The sequence below is a fragment of the Schistocerca gregaria genome, chromosome X (assembly GCF_023897955.1).
Source record: "Schistocerca gregaria isolate iqSchGreg1 chromosome X, iqSchGreg1.2, whole genome shotgun sequence".
NCBI classification, from domain to species: Eukaryota; Metazoa; Arthropoda; class Insecta; order Orthoptera; family Acrididae; genus Schistocerca; species Schistocerca gregaria.
The window spans coordinates 119,636,359-119,656,936 of record NC_064931.1 but is presented as its reverse complement, the minus strand read 5'-3'; the positions used below and the strand labels follow the sequence as shown (position 1 = coordinate 119,656,936).

General features: G+C 42.7%; 1 protein-coding gene across 1 annotated transcript in view; it reads right to left on the bottom strand.

Annotated features, from left to right (window-relative positions):
- LOC126298554 (U-scoloptoxin(01)-Cw1a-like) overlaps nt 1-19,680 on the bottom strand; it is a 29,182-nt gene extending 9,502 nt beyond the window's left edge. Inside the window, exons 1-2 of the mRNA XM_049989912.1 lie at nt 19,612-19,680; nt 17,446-17,511 (exon numbers count right to left, since the gene is read on the bottom strand). Coding sequence (XP_049845869.1) covers nt 17,446-17,511 — 66 coding nt within the window. The 5' untranslated portion in view covers nt 19,612-19,680. The remainder of the gene's footprint in view (nt 1-17,445; nt 17,512-19,611) is intronic.
- Between the last annotated feature and the right edge of the window lie 898 nt (nt 19,681-20,578).

Below are 20,578 nucleotides of genomic sequence, written 5' to 3'. Positions count from 1 at the left end.
GTTTCTCGGTTAGTACACAACTTTATGACCATTGCCCAACGCTGGCTTCAGTGACGCCTGGTAGCGTTCCAGGTACCTGACACGATAAGGGAAGTATTTAAATGGAGCAGGAAACAATGGAGAGTCATTCTACAATACGGGCCGTAAATGGGCAAATCAAATGACAAAAGACTTTGGCGAAGGGCACATTGTTATGGCGCGGCGCCTGGGAACGAGCATCTCAGAAACGGCGTGTTATTGTCGTGCTATTGTCGTAAGCAGTTATGGAAAGCGGTTGACAGACGAAGAAAGCACGAATAGGCGACAAGGTGTTCACCGTCCAACCCATCACAGAACTCGGTGGTCGGAGGCTTGACCACTTCGCAAAGCAGCACAGGCGGCGATCTGTGGCAAACCTGACGGCCGAATACAATACTGGTGCAACACAAGAACGAGTATTTCGGAGCGCACAGCCCACTGTGCACCGTCGATCGTGGGGCTCTGTAGAAGATGACCAGTAGGTGTTCCCATGTTGACCAAACGACAACGTCAATTACGATTTCAGGTGGCACGGGATGGTCAAAATTCGATCACGGATCATGAAAAACGTGTAGCCGACTCTGGTAGATTCCGTTTCTTACAAGTATTACATCATGTTCCCGCCCGGCTAGCCGCGCGGTCTAACGCGCTGCTTCCCGAGCGGGAAGGTGTGCCGATCCCCAGCACGAATTAGCGTCGAGATCCGCTGTGCCGGCCAGCCTGTGGATCGCTTTTAAAGCAGTTTTCCATCTACCTCGGCGATTGCGCGCTGGTTTCCTTTATTCCGCCTCATTTACACTGTGTCGGCGATTGCTGCGCGAACACCGTTTCCACGTACGCGTACTCCATAATTATTCTACCACGCAAACATTGGGGTTACACTCGTCTGGTATGATACGTTCCCGGGGAAGTGTGGGGGGTGTCCACTGGGGGCCGAACAGCACAATAACCCTCGGTTCGGTGCGGGGTCACGGTCTGGTTGGTGGACTGCTGTGGCCTGTTGTGGGATTGTGAACCACTGAGGACTATGGTGGGTCTAAGCCTTTCCGTCGTTTCTAGGTCCCCAGATTAATACATATATACATACATACGTACATACATCAGGTTGATACGCCGACATCCAGGCGTACGAATGTTCGAAAGAAGCACCGCACACAGAACCAACACAGCAGCAGTTCAGCAGGGCGGTGGGAGTAGTGTTATGCTATGGATACATTCATCTGGACTTCCATGGGACCTTTGGTACTAATCGAAGGCACTATGGCAGCTGTGGACTAGGCCATTTGTTCCCAACATTTCTGAGACCCTTACCCGTGAGTTACATCAGACACTAGCTGGTGTTCAACACAATGGCCTTATGCCACCTCACCGGAAGGGTCTGTGTGTTCATATGGTACCAGCCTATTGGTCGACGTAGGAGCCGACGTCTTGCTGCATCAACAACCTCCCCAGTTGTGCAGCGAGGTGTTTGGTTGTTGTCCATCGATCACCTCGGCTGACAGTGTTCGCACGTTCCAAGAGTGCAGGAATAGCTGCTGTGTGCAGCCGACGGGCACGCGGGAGATCGGACTAGATAGGGCGAGCTTGTTGCGATGATGAAAGATGCCTCGCCGAATGACTCATCGTGTGTTTGTTCACTGCCAGGTCTCCGTCGACATTCTGTAAGCGTCTACGAATATATGCGATGCCCTGGTTTTCCGTCAGAAGAAACTCAATGACACCTCTCTGCTTGGAAAGAACCTCCGTTTGAGGTTTTGACGGCTACGTATAGTGCCGCCACCTATCGGAACATCATTAAAAACTATAGAGACTGAAGAGAGCATATTCCACGATGTCCTGCAACAAATTCTACATTTTTTTCAACTAAATTAGCCGAGAAAAAAATGTGCTTCATTACTTGTTGAGTGCCCCTCGTAATTCCATTTATAGAAGCTGCAGAACAGCATACAGGTCACTGTTGTTTATAATTTATTGAAGTCCTTATCCTATTTATGTATTTTACGGATTTCAGTGAATAACGCTCATCATCCGGCGTTCATTCATCGTTATCGTCGCACCGGGGCCGTTCGCAGGACTCCTCTATTTTGCTGTCTTTCTTTAACTCTACTACCACTCGACCTTTGTACCTATCTGTAGCAGGTCGTTCCGGAATCCATTCCTTTTTCTTGGGCTGCCCACTGGCCTTCTTCCAGCGATAACTAAAGCAAGCTCTTTTACAGACCGTGTGAGCGTTCATGTGACCTCTCCACACATCACGCTCATTTGTCATCAGGCTTACGCTGGTTAGTCTGCTGTACATGTGATTTAATTCACGAGCGAACATGATCCACCACTTTTCCTGATGCACATCTTGCAGTGGACCGAAGTATTTCCTTAGTATTTTCTATTCAGAAACAAGGAGATTGTGGAAGTCTTGTTTTCGGATACTTCCATTTAATGTAATTGATTGGATAAATGTCTTATACATCTGGAAATTAAACTTTCAGGAGAGACTAAAATACTTTAGATTTTGTTTGAGTAAGTGTAGTAAGATAGATTCCTGGTTTGCATCCTCACTTTAATTTCCGTCTGGCATCACTTCAGTACTTAGGCCTATATTCTGTGATTATTTCGTAGACCTTGTTTCCAATTATCAGTGGCAGAAGTGGGCCTCTTACAACAGGATGATCTCTGTTAACGATGTGATAAACTGTCTTCGATTCATTCAAAGAAAGGCAAATCCTACTCTAAACAGACATTCATTTTCACACGGAAATTATTTTTGCATACATTACACTAATTGATTTTCCTGGTGGTGATATTTTAGTGACATACCAATTTGTAGAAACATTAAACAGCTTTACTAAAGTGCAGTTATTTTTGTGTCCTAATGAACGTCTTGTTATGACTAGCAAAGGTTGTTAAAATTTTTTAGTGATTAGAAGATATAGTCATTGTCGGGAAACAACCAATATGGCTATGGATTGCAGATGAACGTAGATGGAAGAAAAATAAAAAGTCCGCGGCTTTGTTGAACACTGTTAGCTGCGCAGAACCAAGATTTAATGTGTTTCCTGAATGAAAGAGATAAAAAGTTCAGGAATGTACTGATCAGCAAAGAAAGTATCAGCCTAAAGTTTCTGTAGATTTTCGCGAATACCTCTATGAGCGTAAATCCAATGAACATACTATTTCTGTTTAGTAGATCATTTTAAAATTCTATTGTCTAAAGTAGGTTTTCTCTGTGCTAATATCGCAAATCTTAAGAAGTCGCAATTTCCGTGGAAGTAGCTCATATCTATTAATCACATCTTAGGCGCTGAAGTTTGAAAGATTCAATATGAATTTGTAATAGAATGTCAGAGGTGGTTTATGAGGTATGCTCGGAATGCTCAAGTGATAGATGGTTGGCTACACAAGGCAAATATCCAAACCATTATTACTGGTTTTCCGTCTCGAGATTACTGCAATTTAGTTATAGAGAGTTACACCAGACGCGTTTCGATTTTATTCATAAAGCATCTTCCGTGGTTATTGTGGAAATTGGATTCATGTACATTTTTGGTTGTTTTAGGTTAAAAACAGCGTTTTGTATGTAAGGTTGGAATGCAAGTTAATTACTGTGTTTCTTTACATATTCTCCAAACCACTGAGTCTTCTCTTCCTTGTTAGCAGCGGGTGACGTCCAAAGACTTTAAAAATAGTTCAAATGGCTCTGAGCACCATGAGACTTAACATCTGAGGTCATCAGTCCCCTAGAATTTAGAACTACTTAAACCTAACTAACCTAAGGACATCACACACATCCATGCCCCAGGCAGGATTCGAACCTGCCACCGTAACGGTCGCGCGGTTCCAGACTGAAGCGCCTAGAACCGCTCGGCCACGACGTCCGGCCCAAAGATTTCGTTCCACATATACACTTGGTAGTTTTTGCCATTCTGCAGATGGGAATTTTGGACTTCACGTTTGTAAACTGAACTGAAGTTGTATGTGGTTCTCTCTCTGCACAGTATTATAGCATTTATGTCTGGTCGTTTGTTTTGGTGCAGGTGGGTGTTAACTCCGCGATTATGTATTTCATTTATGTTTCTTGTCGTACCATTACAGTTGCAGCTCTGTTTCCCAGAATACTTCTATTTGAAATTCTTATCACTGATTTCATGCGTTCATTCAGTTTCATATCCCAGTCAGGAAGTTTTATCACTGTTGAATAGTGAGACATTAATATTAAATTTGGAACATTTCGTTCTCGTTGGTAGATTGTTCAGTGTCACGTATCTTCCAATAAGAAAAGAGGGAGATGATTCTTTGTATTTAAAGATATCAGATATGTGCGTTACAATTGTACAACTTTTATGACTTAGTAAAATCATCAACCGGAATGAATTCGTATTGCTTGGAAACTACGCTCGTATCCTGGTCTGATCGTTTCGGTTAGGTCTCTGTGTTTTTTTCTAAGCAACTTCCTAGTTTGTTTCGCGAATGTTCCTTCACCCGAGGCAAATGGCAGTTTCTTCTACCATCTTTGTGCTACTATGATAAATCTCTGCTGTAACAACCGCACCATCGACGGTCCATTAAATCCTAACGGAGAGGACAAACCTGAACAGGAGATACAAGACAAGCGGAGGAAAGTTTCCAGTGAGACAACTGAAATAAACTCGTGACCGTTAGAAGATGACGATATCTGAATCATTAAGGCGCTGCAGAACTCTTGTCCACTGAACATTATCATTTAAACGCTGTTTCTTTAAAATAACGTCTCATTTTCGCACCGATATAGCATGTCAGATATGTTGTAAAGCGTAATAGCTACACTTCATCTGAAGTAGCGATCTCCCAATGGAAATGTATCTAAGGTTTACTTGATTGCTTCCCAGATTTTATTCGTTATCACTCGTGACCTTCAAACGCTGTGAAAGATAATGTACATCTCTGGTCTGTAGTTTTTCAGCAGTGGTATTCGTACAGTGAATATCAATGTTCAATGAGAAACTGCAATTCTGAAAACGTAATTACAACTGCTATCTTTGGTTCTTATTGTTCGATACTGAAAGAAACAGCTGTGAGTGAGAGCAGCTCGGTCGAACGGACTTCTTTCCATTTGTTCAGGAAAAGTGAGCGCCGAGTATTACGCAGCCACAGATTAGAATCTCATTTTACGACACGCACCGAGGGAATATTTTCTTGCTTTCTCGCATTTCGCAAACGCCTTTCCTCCGTTGATGGTTGTTTGTCTCACGCTGCTTATTAGACTTGCACAAATGATGTCGCATTTCGAGGTCATTTTCAGCGCGAACTTCAAGCCTCCCTTTTATAGAGAATACAATTTTTGATGATTTTGACTGTTCCATGATTGTGAAATTCTTCTGGATGCAGTGGCACCTCAGCGTGTTACAGATATCTAAGCTCCTAGAAGTGACACACGCATCCGTTTCCTAGGCTTGGTAGACACGGTAGGACTTAAGAAGAAATCCGTATTCTTCGAGAACCTTACAACAGAGTCTGGTGTTGATTATCTCTATGGCATTACCTCTCCTCTACTTGCCAAGTATCAGTAATGTGAATTTATTAGGCCTCGAGCCGGCTATTTATGTGTCGTGTACCATCGTAGTAGCTAGCGTTAGAGACTTTACAAGGATACCAACTGGATTTTTTATTTTTTTTACGTTTATGATACGTGAAGTTTTTTTTAATTTATTGGCTTTCGGAACGAGCCCACACAGGCATCTCTAGATTATGAATGTTGTATTACAGTTTATTTTGACAATTCAGAATATACTTTAGTTAAAGTCGCACGCTGGTACGAAGTTACATAGGCTTAACAAAGGACAGATTCCGAGAAGAAACTTACATCGACAGTATCCTGAAAGGAGTAAGCAAGACGAAAATGGAACACAGGGTGCCAAGAGGCTGTATGCTATAAAATTCTTACTGGTAACACAATAAGTAATGATAAAAGTACGTCACGTTGAGAACTCAAATATCAGTGTTCCAAACCAATTCGCTGTAGATCCAAAAAATTGTCGAGGAAAGCTACTTTGAAGCCTTCTAGGCGTCTTCAGTAACCTGAAACAAGGTCGTTCTTTCAATGGGTCGCATGGCTCTGTAGTAGAATCCTCGCTTGCCATGTGGGTAGCCTGGGCTCGATTTCCAGCCATGATAAATTTTTTAATAAAGGTACTTGTTCCACATACATTTTCATGATGCATAAGCTACACAAAAACGAAAAAAATTAATTTCAAGACAATCTTTTATAAAAGATCGGTAATTAAGATTTCATATTTGCAATGAAAACTGGATTTTTGTATGCCATATTCAACTGGGAATAAAAAGACTTGAATTCTTTCAAAAATGGCAGTAGTATATGTGATTCATGAATTTTGTATTGAGATGACGTAGGTATTCGAAATGAACGGAAGAAACGAAAAAAAAAAAATAACTAAAATCAAGCTCGAAGTAGCCATACAGCGATTACCAATCTCGAGCGCTATTGATTTTTTCCTCCAGCTTTATGTATTTTACGCTTCACGGAAATGCTCGTAGAACATGCACCTTTCTTTAAAAATTTGCATTGGCTGGGAATAGAACATAGAACCCCACCTGTCCCCATTCCCATCCCCCCATAGGTCAGCGAAGCAGTCTACCACCACAGTACCACACCACTTCTCGAAATACATACACTACTTCAGTGTATGAAACTTCAAAGTCAAGTATCTCGAGAATTTTTGAGAGTTATTTCGAACTGGCTTGAGATATTGTCACTTGAGGTCTGAACTTTACGTACCAATAATATCAAAAATTACAAAAATCTGATTGCCGTGTTGTCTACTTGTTACTTATGTTGGGGGATCACAGCAAGAGACTAGTATGGAAATCAGAACGTCTTAGACTCACTGATTAAGTACTTGATGAAACTGTTTATTTTGGTATTTGCTTCAAAAGAAATGTATTCGGTAAAACATAACAGCTTTTTTCCGAACCATAAATTTTAATTAATGCCTGGCACGTTTTGTGAGTCATGCCATCTAAGACAATCATTAAATGAGAAAGAAGAATGCAGATATACATATATCTACTGTTTCATCACATCTGATTCTAATGATACATAAAATTATTTTATATCTTTACAGGTCTGAGTATCTTATACCTTACGAAACGCCTGCATTAGCAGCAGTAACATTGATACTGCAGAAACATTAAGGTGAAGACAGCAGATAGAAATTATTAACGGGATACATCAGCGCCCCACCACTACGCTGTATTTCTTGTTGCCTCTGCGGTAAAGATTACATTGTTTCATGATTAAGCGACACAAATTATTATAGAGAATGCAATGGATACCCATAGACCTTACACTTCTCGTGGTAAATTTGAAGCAAATGAATGGTACGAGGGCTATTTGGACAGGTCAGACAGGTCACGAAATAGAAACGACGCTGAAAATTCGAAAAACGCTTTGCACAGACGTGTTGGGAAATGTCTCTAACACGCCTATCTACCGCGTCACGTGGCTCTTTTCAGTTCTGAGCACACAGTGAATACGTAAAAATGCCTAGAACAGCAGTGTCTCCTGCCTGGTAAAAAATGGAAGTGAGCGTATGGCAATGTTGACTGGGAGGACCCAGCCGTGGAAGTTCGGCCGCCAAGTGCAAGTCTTATTTCAGTCGACACAACACCCAGTCTACGAGCGGAGAAAATCTCCAACCCGGCCGGGAATCGAACCCGACCCCGCTTGCATAGGATGTAAGCACATTACCACCCAGCTAAACAGGCGGACTCCTGCCAGGTATGGGTGCCCGTTGCCAGATTTCGCCTGATTTTATGCAACCCCATATTACGCACCTGTCATGCATTTCCTTCTTCATGACAGTTCTCGGCTTCACACTGCATGGACAAGCCCCTGCAGCGTTTTCGTGAGAAGTGTTTCATCGCCCACAAAACAGCCCCGACTTGGTTCCGTCTGACCTTCATCTCTGCTCAGATGAACCGCTAGCTATGAAGATAACATTTTGGCACCGCCAACGAACCGCAGACAAGCGTAGAGAAGTGGCGGAAAGCACAGGTGCCTACCTTCTATGACAAGGGTATTGGAAAGCTGGTACAACGCTACGACAAATGTTTATGTAGGAGCGGCGACTATGAAGAGAAGCAGCTGGAAAATATAGCAAACTGTTGCAAATAAAATATTTTTTATTTTCAGTGTGGCTTCCATTTCGCGACCGATCGGACCTTACTTTCCGAATAGTCCTCGTTTATTGAAGATTCCCTTCACAGAATAATAATGCCTGTTTTGAAATGGACTCTCCACTCTGGGGTATGCAAGAAAGTAATCCGGTAGATAATGAAGACAAACTCAGCTTCACCGTTTGTAAAGCCAAACTTTGTCTCAACAGAAATTCGTGGAAGGGTAACTCCATTCACTTTATATGGAGGTCACTACTAAGGTAACACACCTTTGACACCTCATCACCTTAAATCCTTGAGAATAGTGTGGGACTGGACCAAAGTGTGGCTTTATCAGTTCGTGTAGTCTGTATTCCTTGTTGATAAAGGAATATTAGACTCTGAAAACTTGATTAGTGTGTGTTCACGCTTACTCAGGCACCTGCAGCTATATCCACTCAAGTGATGCAAAGCTTCCTCTTCTCACGTTATCCTGCCACACAAACATACACAGCCAAAGAAATACTCTTTATGAGGTTAAATATCAGTTAACATCTGACAACTGACGAGAAATGGGAACAGTTTCTTCTCTTTAACGTTATTTTCTTGTTCATAAACAAATAAGCGTCTTTAAGTCCTTAAAGCGACTTCGTCGAGACAGACGGAATATCTGCTCACATTGATAAACATAGAGACGTGAATCATCGATCGTCTATTTTTTTCTTTTTTTGCGTGCTATCATATGCGTAAAATGTTTCAGGTGAGCCACAGAAATCTAAAATTGGTATGTCCGAATGGAAGTTGGAGCCCTACTTTGCCGACTGATGAGTTCATGATCTTAAGTAGTTTAGCACCTTTGTTTGTCTGTGTTTGTTGCATTTTGAGTGTGACACATAGAACATAAATTTTCAACTTCCTGCCAGGTAAACGAATTCCACGTTCTGTACAATATTTCGACAGCTGCCCTAAACATCTTCGCTATTTGCTGTGGCGCTGAGTTCGGTAATAAACTACAGCCAGTGTATGCATCGGAGCTCACCCGTCACAGTTCGTAAAGAAGACGAGAACAGCCATCCAATACCGTGCAAAGAATAGACGCAATAACCCTGCTGATCATCCAACAGCTTCCAGTTCTTAGGTTATTGTTATTGTTTCTCGTCGAGACATAATTGACTCGATATAAAAACTTTTCTTAGGAGATCGAGACTGAGACAAAATTTATGCACTTTACCGAATTTATCCTCTTTATGTAATTAAGCCTTATTACCATACTGCTACCGTCGAGTCTCCTGGAGACATACTGTTTCCATTTTTATCTATTTGAGGTCGCTTTAAACTCAGTGGTAGGATCTTAGAGTCTTACTTACGAAAATTTACATCCACGTATTGTAAAACCATTATCTTTGTCAATACTCTTTCGACCAAAGAGCCAAAGAAACTGGTACACCTGCTTAATATCGTGTACAGTCCCCGCGAGCGCGCAGAAGTGCAGCACCACGACGTGGCATGGACTCGATTAATGTCTGAAGTAGTGCCGAAGGAAACTGACAGCATGAATCCTGCAGGGCTGTCCATAAATGCGTAAGAGAACGACGGGGTGGAAATCTCTTCTGAACAGCACGTTGCAAGGTGTCACAGATATGCTCAATAATGTTCATGTCTGGAGAGTTCAATGGGCAGCGCAAGTGTTTAAACTCAGAAGAGTGTTCCTGAAGCCACTCTGTGGCATTATGGACGTCAGGGGTGTCGCAATATCCTGCTGGAATCTGCCAAAGTCCGTCGGAATGTACAATGGACATGAGTGGATGCAGATGATCAGACAGGATGCTTACGTACGTTTTATCTGTCAGAGACGTATCAGGGGCCCCATATCATTCCAACTACACACGCTACACCATTACAGAGCCTCCACCAGCTTGAACAATACCCTTCTGACGTGCAGGGTCTATGGATTCATGAAATTGTCCGCATACCCGTACACGTCCATCCGCTCGATACAATTTGAAAAGAGATTCGTCTGAACAGCCAGGCAACATGTTTCCAGTCACCAACAGTCCAATGTCGGTGTTGACAGGCGAGTCGTAAGGCTTTGCGTCGTGCAATCATCAAGGGCACACGTGTGGGTTTTTCGGCTTCTAAAGCCCATATCGATGATGTTTCGTTGAATGGTTCGCACGCTGACCCTTCTTGATGGTCCAGCACTGAAATTTGCAGCAATTTGCGGAAGGATTGCACTTCTGCCAGGTTGAACGACTCTCTTCAGTCGTTATTGGTCTCGTTCTTGCAGGATATTTTTCCAGTAGCAGCGATGTCGGAGATTTGATGTTTTACCGGATTCCTGATATTCAAGGTACACTCATGAAACGATCGTACGTGAAAATCCCCACTTCATCGCTACCTCGGAGGTGCCGTGTCCTATCACTCGTGCACCGATTGTAACACCACGTTCAAACACACTTAAATCTTGATAACTTGCCATTGTAGCAGCAGTAACTGGTCTAACAATTGTGCTAGACACTAGCTATCTTCTATAGGCGTTACCGACCGCAGTACCGTACTCTGCCTGTGTACGCATCTCTGTATTTGAATACGTATGCCTTTACCAGTTTCTTTGCCGCTTCAGTGTATAATCACGTATGTAATGATATGTAAAACGAAACTTACATTCTCGGAGCAGATCACTAGAGCGGTCTGTGTCGCGAATCGTGCAAGACACAATCTGTCTTGGATACTCTGGTCTATCTGTTCACATGCACTGAGCAATCATTTCAAGCTTTGACTGTCCGAGCGTTGCCATGTTATGGCAAGAAGGGTTGCAAGTCTTGTAAGTTGCTCACCGAATCCACGAACACCTAAGCGACAGTATTCGAGCATTAAACTGCTATCGTGAGACAACAAACATTGTAAGATCTGCCTCACAGTGATCCTCCGAAGTCAACAACACCATCCGATGACTGCTATCTACGTGACATGGAGGTACCCCAGGGAGATTACCACAGAAATGTGCGCTGTCTATTTAGGAGGCAATTGTGACGTTGTATCGACCCAGACAATATGCAACCGTTTCCATACGAACAATTTAACCCGTGAGTGTCCATTACGAACAACATTACAAGCCTCCCGGCACTGTCGTGCTGGAAGAAGGCGGTCGTGGAAAGACCTGAAATTGAAGCCGGATCTTGGATGTCGGGTTTTCTTTACCGACGAGACGGGACCTGTCTGACGCGTGACCATCGTCATAGAAGAGTGCGCAGAGAGCCAGGCACAAATGAATGTCTCAGGCATGTAATCGCACGGGTTCAGCTGGGAGCTACGTTAGTTATGTTGGGAGCCGGTATCATGTACGGATGTCAGACAACTCTCATCGCTACCGAAGGTAATTCGAGGGTTGTGCTGTATCTAGAAAAGATCCTCCAGCTTATTGTCCATATCAAACACATCGCATACACCTCATGAACGTCCATTTCAAGAAGCCAGGAATCAAACGAATGCAGTGCCATAGGGTATGTGTTCACAAGAGCCAGACTCAGCATGCTTGAAACCAACTGGCGACTGCAGTGTGTTGTCGCAGAAATCGTCCTCACACAGTGCATGATTCCAGAAAACTCGCGGTCGAACTGTGGCATAACCTTCAATAGCGTCTCAACCACCTCTGGACAGCATCCCAAGGAGTATCCAAGCATTTTATCCTGCACAGGGATTGTCAATACGGTACTGAATGTTAAGCTGAAGCAGATTTTGAATTCACAGGTATGCAAAGGTGCCCTTTTGAACAGACTGCTTTTATTTTTTTTACGCTTTATTTTTATTTCACAGTAAAGTTATTACACTGCTTTGCAGAACTTAAGGGCGAGATAGATAAAGTAACATAACATATTAATTAAGCGGTAGAAATGAATGAAAGTCGTGCACAGAAAGCTGGACGTCACATGGCGTGAGATCAGCGTCAGTATAGCGTCAAATGGGGCTGGCCCAACAAAACCATGCAGTAGGAGCAACGGGAAAGGACAGTATATGTCAATCAACGAGTTACGTTGCGCTGTTATTCATTACAACAAGGCCCTGAGACAACATCTGAATGTCGTCGCACAGGAGAGAATCATCGAGAGACTAGAAGGGAAAGTTAGTGAGCCGAGTTTAGCCCAGGAGTTTGGTATTGGTCACAGCATTGTTTCACGTACATGGCGAGTGTTACAAGCAACAGGCATTGCTGCCCGGAATAGAGGAGGAGGTCGACCACTGTTAACTACTATAGTACACTGTGGAACAGACAAGAAGGGACCCTCGTCAAACGGCGGATGCAATTGCAACTACATTTAACAGGACTGCAAGGTTTGCAGTCTCACGCTCCACAGCGGCACGGCGACTAAATCGTGGTGGTATCTTTGCCGACGACTAACTAGTAGTGTTCCGTTGATACCAGCACATCGGAGGCACCGCTTATGGTGGTGCCAAGAAGCCAAGAAGTTAAGGACTGGACCAGCGAGAAGTGGAACCGCGTGTTCTTCTCTGATGAGAGCAGTTTCAGTCTGAGTAGTGATTCTGGACGTACCCTAATACGGCTTGAGCATGTAATGCATCCAGAAACATTGTCGAACATGATCGTCTTGGTGGTGTAGGTGATACGGTGCGGGGATGCATAATGTTGTATAGGCTTATTGACCTCAAAACTTCAAAATCTTTGAACACGGTACACTCATCAACCAAAGTTTCTGTGAAACTGTACTGCTTCCCGATGTGTGTCTTTCCAGGGATGTTTTCGGTCCTGACTTTATTTTTGTGGATGACAATGTGCGACCGCTTCGAACAGCGCTGGTGGAAGAGCTCTTGGAACGGGAGGATATTCGGCAAGTGCAGTGGCCTGCCCGTTCCTCAGACTTAAATCCTACTAAGCATATGTAGGATGCCGTGGGGAAGCGTATTACAGCACTTGCACACACCCTAAAGGTCACCCAGCAATTGTCAGCGACGCTTGTAGAGGAACAGAACGTCCTGCCACAAGAACTCCTTAGAATCCTTGTGGCCAACTTGGGAGTACGTTACAGAGCACGCATTGCTCTCTGTGATGCTCACACACCCTATCTTGAAGCATGTACCGCCTATTGTAACGTTCAGAGGGCCATCATAAACTGCAGTGACTTCAGAGTAATTATTATCTCTGAATAAAAGTACCTTTAGACTTCGTTACATTGGGTATTTCTTTCAGTTACCTTCTGTACTATACTGCAGCAGTTATTTCTGTGTATCGTCCAAGTTTTATCGACCTTCGTGTCTTGGCAGTGACACATTACTTTCGTCCTCAATTTTTGAGCATCAGCGTATTTTTTGGTTCCATAAGACTTAGTCTTTCATTCCTTGCTCTCCTAAAATCTATGCCCATGTCCTTTGCAGACCTGCAAGTTGGACAAAACATTACTGAGCAGTTTATTACGCCTCGTTGTTTGTTGTTATTGTCTACAATCAGAATTGTTTTAACTGTCCAATAGCATAACCAGTTACGACGTAGGGTGCATAACCATTGCTGAAGCTAATGTACAAATGAATTTATATACATATATTTTATATAAACGGCAGCAAAACGACCTGATGAAGTTAACGTTATGAAAGCCAAACACAATACAACTCCAGATCTTTTTCGTATGTTAATGTTCAGCAGTAACGTCTCCATACGATGGATGGATCACTATCAGTAGTGTCATATGCCCTCACTTCATGAGCAGAGAGGTTTGAAATTTAATCCAGAACACTGGCGCAAAAACTGCTGATCATTAAGTTTACGCCACCGCCTCTCCTTCCCTTACCAGCCAACTGAAAATTTCCTTTACCACCAGGAATCGAACCCGCTTACCTCCGCGTCCACCGCCACTGCACACGGGTTGATTCGCGACCTCGGTAACGGAGGCGGGTAATGATTCTGTGGCAGCCTTTGTAAAGGTAATTTTTGCTCGTGAAGTCACTTTGCAACAGAGCGCGTCAACGATCCCTGAAAGCCGTCTAAATGCACAGCTCCCGAACGAACCACACACTTTGATGAAATGATAGTGGATCGAGTTTACCATTTTACAGCGCAGCTCAGTTTGGTGGTCTATCCCGCCAGCAACACCAACACGACTCATAACCATTTTGAGGAAGACTGCGCGTTCTGTGCGGACGCACCTTTAGATCGTGATGTTCCGGAAGGGAGAGATGGACTGCCATCTATTTTCAGAACTTCTCCTTATGTACTACGCTCGAACTGTTTTCGATTATTCTTGAAGGAAAAAGTTAGATATTTTAAAGTCTCGTCGTAGACGAAGGTACCAGAAAATGATCACATTCTCAGCCGGACAAGAAAGTGGGACGGATAGATTTTGACGCACCATCGATGACACTCTAATTGGAGTCATACGAGCGTGTATAGGGAATGGTTCAGGAAGGAAATAGGACATGGCCTTTTCAAAGGAATCGTCTCATCGATAGGTTTAACTGATTTAGAAAAACAACGTAAAGCTTTGATCTGGATGACCAAACAAGGTCTTAAGAACATATAGTCACGAATGCGACTACTGTATTTGAACTTCTGCACCACCTCGTTCAGCCCCTGTCTCGAATCCAGTGCCTCGATGCATTGCCGTATCGTTCGGTGTCGACACGAAGAAACTTGTTAAGCCAGACCGTCATCGTAATAATTCTCACGCCCCTGCCGTGTAGGTTTAATAATTGTCCTGCAGCACATAGCCATTTACAGCAGGAAAGACATCAGCCTTGAAGGTAGATTGTGTCTTCCTAGATGTCAGAAAGGCATGCGACATTGTATCACATGATTGAGTACGAAGAAGTTATGGTCATATGGAGCAACGTCACCCATATACGACTGGGTCGACGAATATTTGACTACAAAAACCCAGTGCATTATAATGGACGGTGAAATTTCCTCAGGAATGAAAGTAAAACTGAGTGTGCCCAAGGAAGCGTAATACGACGTCTGATGTTTTCAGTATAGGTAAATGATTTATCAGACAGCTTTAACAGCACTTTAAGATTGTTCGCTGACAGATCTGCAGAGTAAAGAAATATATCATCGTTGGACGCACGTAAGGAATTTCAGAAAAACTTGGACAACATTGTCACTTAGAGTAATGATTGGCACCTCCTTTTAAAATAGATAAGCGTAAAATACTGTCCATAACAATGAGAAAGAATCCAATACTACCAGATTAACAATTAGTGGTGAGCATCTTGAACATTGACATCATTATACTAAGAAGCGATAGTAAATAGGAGGATCTCGGAAAATTAGTATTATGGAAGGTAAATGGAAGGCTTAAATCTAATGGAAATGTTCTGGGAAAGTGCAATACACATGTAAAGGAAGTCGCATCCGAAATGACAGTGAAGACAATTCTAGAGTACTGTTCCAGTGTTTTGGAATGTTTATCAAGTAGGTATGACAACAGATATCGAACAAATTCAGACACATGCTACTAGGATCGTAACAAGTCTGTATAGACCATAAGAAAATGTGACATAAATGCTCAGGGAACTGAAAACGAAACCCCTCGATGAAAGACGACATAGTTCTCCCGAAATCTTGTAGAGTAAATTTAGAGAACCTGTTTTCAAAGAACGTTGTACAACCATTATGCTACCACTGTCGTATATATCGCGTAGGCGTCATAAGTATAAGATGCTACATTAGGGTATGTACAGGTGTATATACATGGTGGTCAGGAACAGCCTGAAAAGCTTGTAAGAGTTTTGCAGGGTAGGCTGTGCTGAGAAATAACTGCTAAGATAAAAGTTCGATACGTTGTCCCGTTTCCGAATTCATTAGCATTCGTGTTAGCCCATCAGGCGTTTGCGCGCAAATTCTAGCGGCTCGCCCGAGACGGCGTCGCGAAACGTGTTCTTCATTTAGTTTTCTAAAACCGAACTAGAGAGCGATACAAAAATTGGACATGGGACAATAATAAGGCTCGAACCCTAGCCAAAGGCTGAGCAGTCTCGTGAGAACAACTGACACTAATTGTATGCGGCGGGCCGCTAGTATTTGCGCTCGCAACTTCCTGATTGGTTAAATTAAATGCTGATCAACTCGGAAACGGGGCAACGTATCGAATTTTTTTGAACAGTTGTTTCTCAGGATAACTTATCCTGCAACACCTTTTCATGTCTGTTTCCTCCACTTTGGACGGAAATGAAATAGGAAAGAAAATCGATTATATTGGTACGGTGTACCCTAGCCATACACTACACAGTGGCTTGCAGAGTTTATATGTAGATGTAGATGTAGATGTAGATGCAGAAGGGATGCACATGGCCAGTAATAATATGGACGCAACCTAAAGCTTCCAAGGTGTCTTCTTTAAGAACTACAATACTATTACGGCCAGCGTATAAAAATTACGTCGAGTGTGCATTCTCTTGGAAGACGGAGCACTACTATCGAGCGAGGTGACCAGTCAATTAGCAAACTGGGAGGAGTGATGATCAAATTGGCACCTGATCATTTATGTTAATATTCTTCTCTGTTTCCCTAACATACTTTGCCTGAATGACGAGATTGTTCCGTTGGAAAGTCAATAGCTAATTTTTTAGCCCATCCTTGTGTAAGGAAAAATGGAAGATTAGGGTTCTTTTAATTTCCCGGCAACCTCGCTGTCACTAGAGACTAAGCACTAACTCAGATGGGGCAAAGAAGGAGATGGAAATTGAATGTCACCTTTTCAAAGGTACCTTCGTAGTGATTATCTTCAACGATTTAATGAAACTATAAAAGGCTGGTCGGAGATTGGAATCTCATTCCTCTGGTATGCGAGTTTAGCGGCTTAACCACTGCTCCAGCTCACTCGGTATCTTTGTATTCCGTCATTTATGACCTCGTCGTCAACGGCATCCTAAACTTCCATCCAGAGTTTCCATTGCCCCATGGGAAAATTACGATGTTTCCGTGCCCAACTATCTACGGCTATAGATTCGATGTTGGCTCAACACAATCGCATGGTGAAGTTGAGCCAACGAGTATACAAACAGGGATATGTCACTGTGTGCTCCAGGATGATTTTGGAGTGAAACGTATGAGTGCAGGAACTTGGCATATTTGACCAGTGGAATACTATTCAGTTATCTTCCACGTTAATAATCTCGTGAGACTTGCCCACACAACTGAAAAAAAGAAAACTTGAAAAGACACAGTCGAAGAGGAGTTAGCAAAAATGTTATCCAGTGCGGAACAACGAAAACAAAAAATACTGTGAAGAATAGTGAACAGTATAAGAGTGAGAAACAATATCAGCTTACCGCTAAGGCTAAGCACGCCGCAGACACGAGCAACACGAAAGCCGAAAAACTGCACCACTGCGTCATCTGGGAACAATCAGTACATAAGTAATTAAAATTAACTGTTCCAGACACAACTATTACAGAAAAAATGTTAAAGTACTCAGCTATAGTCCTTAACATGAATCCCAAAGTAATTTTTAATCTGATACATTACACTGTAAGTACACATACTCATAAAATACAGAAACAAAATTATGTGGAAACTCTGGCTGTTTTAACTTCTTATCTAATTATGTCAATTTAGATCATAAAGTACAACAGAAATTGCGTTTCACCCATTGTTATAACAGAGCTCTGCAACGAAGAAAGAACTTACAGAAGGTCTTTACAGAGGGCCAAAACATCCACTACATTCTGTAAACTGATATGACACAAAGGAAAGGATAACTAAAGAAAACGTTCACCTATCGCAAATGCATGTATTCCTGCAGTCAACTGAAACATTTTTCAAATGCGCATTTGTGCCTTGGTTTCAACTGCGATATACGCATCCGCTGTGATGCAAAAGTCAGAAACTACATTTTGTAAAGTATCTGATACACATGGTGATTATAATTAAACTCTCGCTACTTGAGACAGTGTAGACGGGAAACTATTCACCCTGTTGGTACTAAACTATATAGGAGTGATATTCAGACTGTACTCTGCAGGATTTGCGTTGTTAGGGGCCGGTACTGGTGCAGCGACGTAGAACGGAAACAAAAGCATCAGTGCGCGTTATAGTTGCAGACGTCAAAGTGTGTTTGGACCAACTGAGCACGGCTTTATGTGCAAAGCTGCTTTATCGAAACAACAATAATAGTGGTGCTACTCTTCGTGAGTATCGGCGCATTAAGGGAATACGTAGAGGTACTTTTCGTGCACCGTAGTTGAAGAATACGATCCGTAATTTTGAATTATTGCGCCACTAATTGTTGAAGAAGTTAACTGTTGCCATGGCAAAGAAAGCTGGAAGCCATGTGCGATCTTCAAGCAGTGTCATGACGGATAAACATTCCTTGGTGCACCGTTCGGAAAGGGCTACAAGCTACAAGCAGTTGTGAAATGGTATCTCTAGTGCGGTTCCAGGCTGTCATGGATGCAGATGGTCGTCATACTAAGTAACGTTTGTAACATGTAACGTAAACATGGTCGCAATTAACAAACGTTACCCCTATACAATACGGCTTAAAAACGTATTACCTTCTGAATTCGTTACATAAAATATAAGTTATAGCTGCAATACTTATTATAGTGTTTAAAGTAATTGCTACCAGAGACGTCAAGACCCACAAGTGCTCTCGAACCAAATAGTTCCAACATTTCTTTTTCTGTACAATGCCACCATACGCGTTAAACTGTCGTTATGTTATGTCCATTACGGCTCCGTGATTTTTGCTTGGAACAGACTTTCGATAAGGTAACGGACGTTTCTGTACATTGTCGGTCAAAGTGCTCTAACGAATTTGTAACCAAAAAGTTGTTAGAAAAATACGAACAAGAAGGTGATTCATGTGAAAACTTCATACATAGATCCATTAACTACCACAAATATAATCGGATTCCCGTTCATGGATGTACACTTCCTATTCGCTTGACAAGGCAGTAACGAAGAACGCTCCGGTTCAAGCCACCTAGAAAGAAGTTTAAAGAAGTTTGCTACCACTGCTATGAGACACACGTAGCAACCCTTACTACAGATTTCTACACACATGAAGCACTTGTAACTAAAATTGTCAATAAACTACCTGCTAAGAGATTTTAAGAATGATCATTTTAGAAGAAATTAGAATAAAAAATCTTTTGATGAACACGGTTTCAAGCTTGGAGACAAAATATTACTGCAAAGAATCCATCTGAGCAAGATCAGAGCAAAGAAACAGGACCAGATATTAAAATTCCTGTTCTTGTATACTCTTTTGAATAAGTATCCAAATATGCATCACTACTCTGTATTCCCGTTTTAAAAATCAGTCCCGAAGATTGATTTGGAACCAATAGATAGTGACAAGCAACTCAGCGTGGGCACCGAACATCTAAACACGCATTCTAAAAGTCGCACACGCAGCTTCTAGCACGCACAGTCACGAAGGAAGTCTGCATTCCGTCCAATGCTCCTCGGGTGTGCAGTCTAGCAGAAAATACCTCTGAAGCTGTCCTGGCTGCGGGCTGCCGGTTGCTGGACTGGACGCCGCTCCTCTGAGGATGCGCCTTGCCGTGGAGATGAGGAGAGAGCTATCTCACTCGCGTTTATATACGGAGTCCGCGCGCTCTCACGGAAACTCGGAGGTGGTTGGCGTAACTGCAAACGTTGCCCCACACAAGGTCGAGGGAGGGAGGTCACACTCGTTTCGCGATCCTCCCCCTCCGGCGTTTCCTCGGACTCACTGGACACCGACCAAACTGGAGCTGCAGCGGCTGTGTCGGCGGTCACGGAACAATCCCGTTGACATTCGCGCGTGTAAAGCGGGTTGCATCATCCCAGCTTTGTGCAGTTGGCAGAACTGATATTCTCGACTTTTAATGGCAAGCTGTTAACGTGATAACATTCTCTTACACTTTATGTTCAGCTGTTGGGATACGACTACTGCTTTGTGTTTAAGTCTTTTGAGATATGGACTTTAACGTGAACTGTTAATACTCTGCGTCGTCTTTGTTAACGAATTACTCTCTCTTACACAACTGCTCAGTCGCTGAGCGGAAACTTTAGCCAATAAGTCTTTTCAGATATGGATTTTAACGTGAACTGTTCGCATTAGTACTCTGCGTCGTCTTTGTTAACGAATTACAGTCTCTTACACAATTGCTCAGTCACTGAGCGGAAACTTCAGCGTAGAGCCAATTATCTGTCTAAAGCTTTCCAAACTCAAATATTTGCAGATTTATGTCAATTTATGCTGTGTATAAACTGTTAGGGATTACGAAGTTCAGTATGACGGCAAGGGGAAAAGTCTTTTACCTAGCTGTATTTTTTTTGGTTCATAAATTCTCTTACTTCTCGATGTCGTCACCCTATAGGTAAATATACCTTATGTAAAAAAAAACAGTGAGCAGATTTCATGCCTGAAGTGCAATTCTGGAACTTCTCAAAAATGAAATATTAATAAAGATA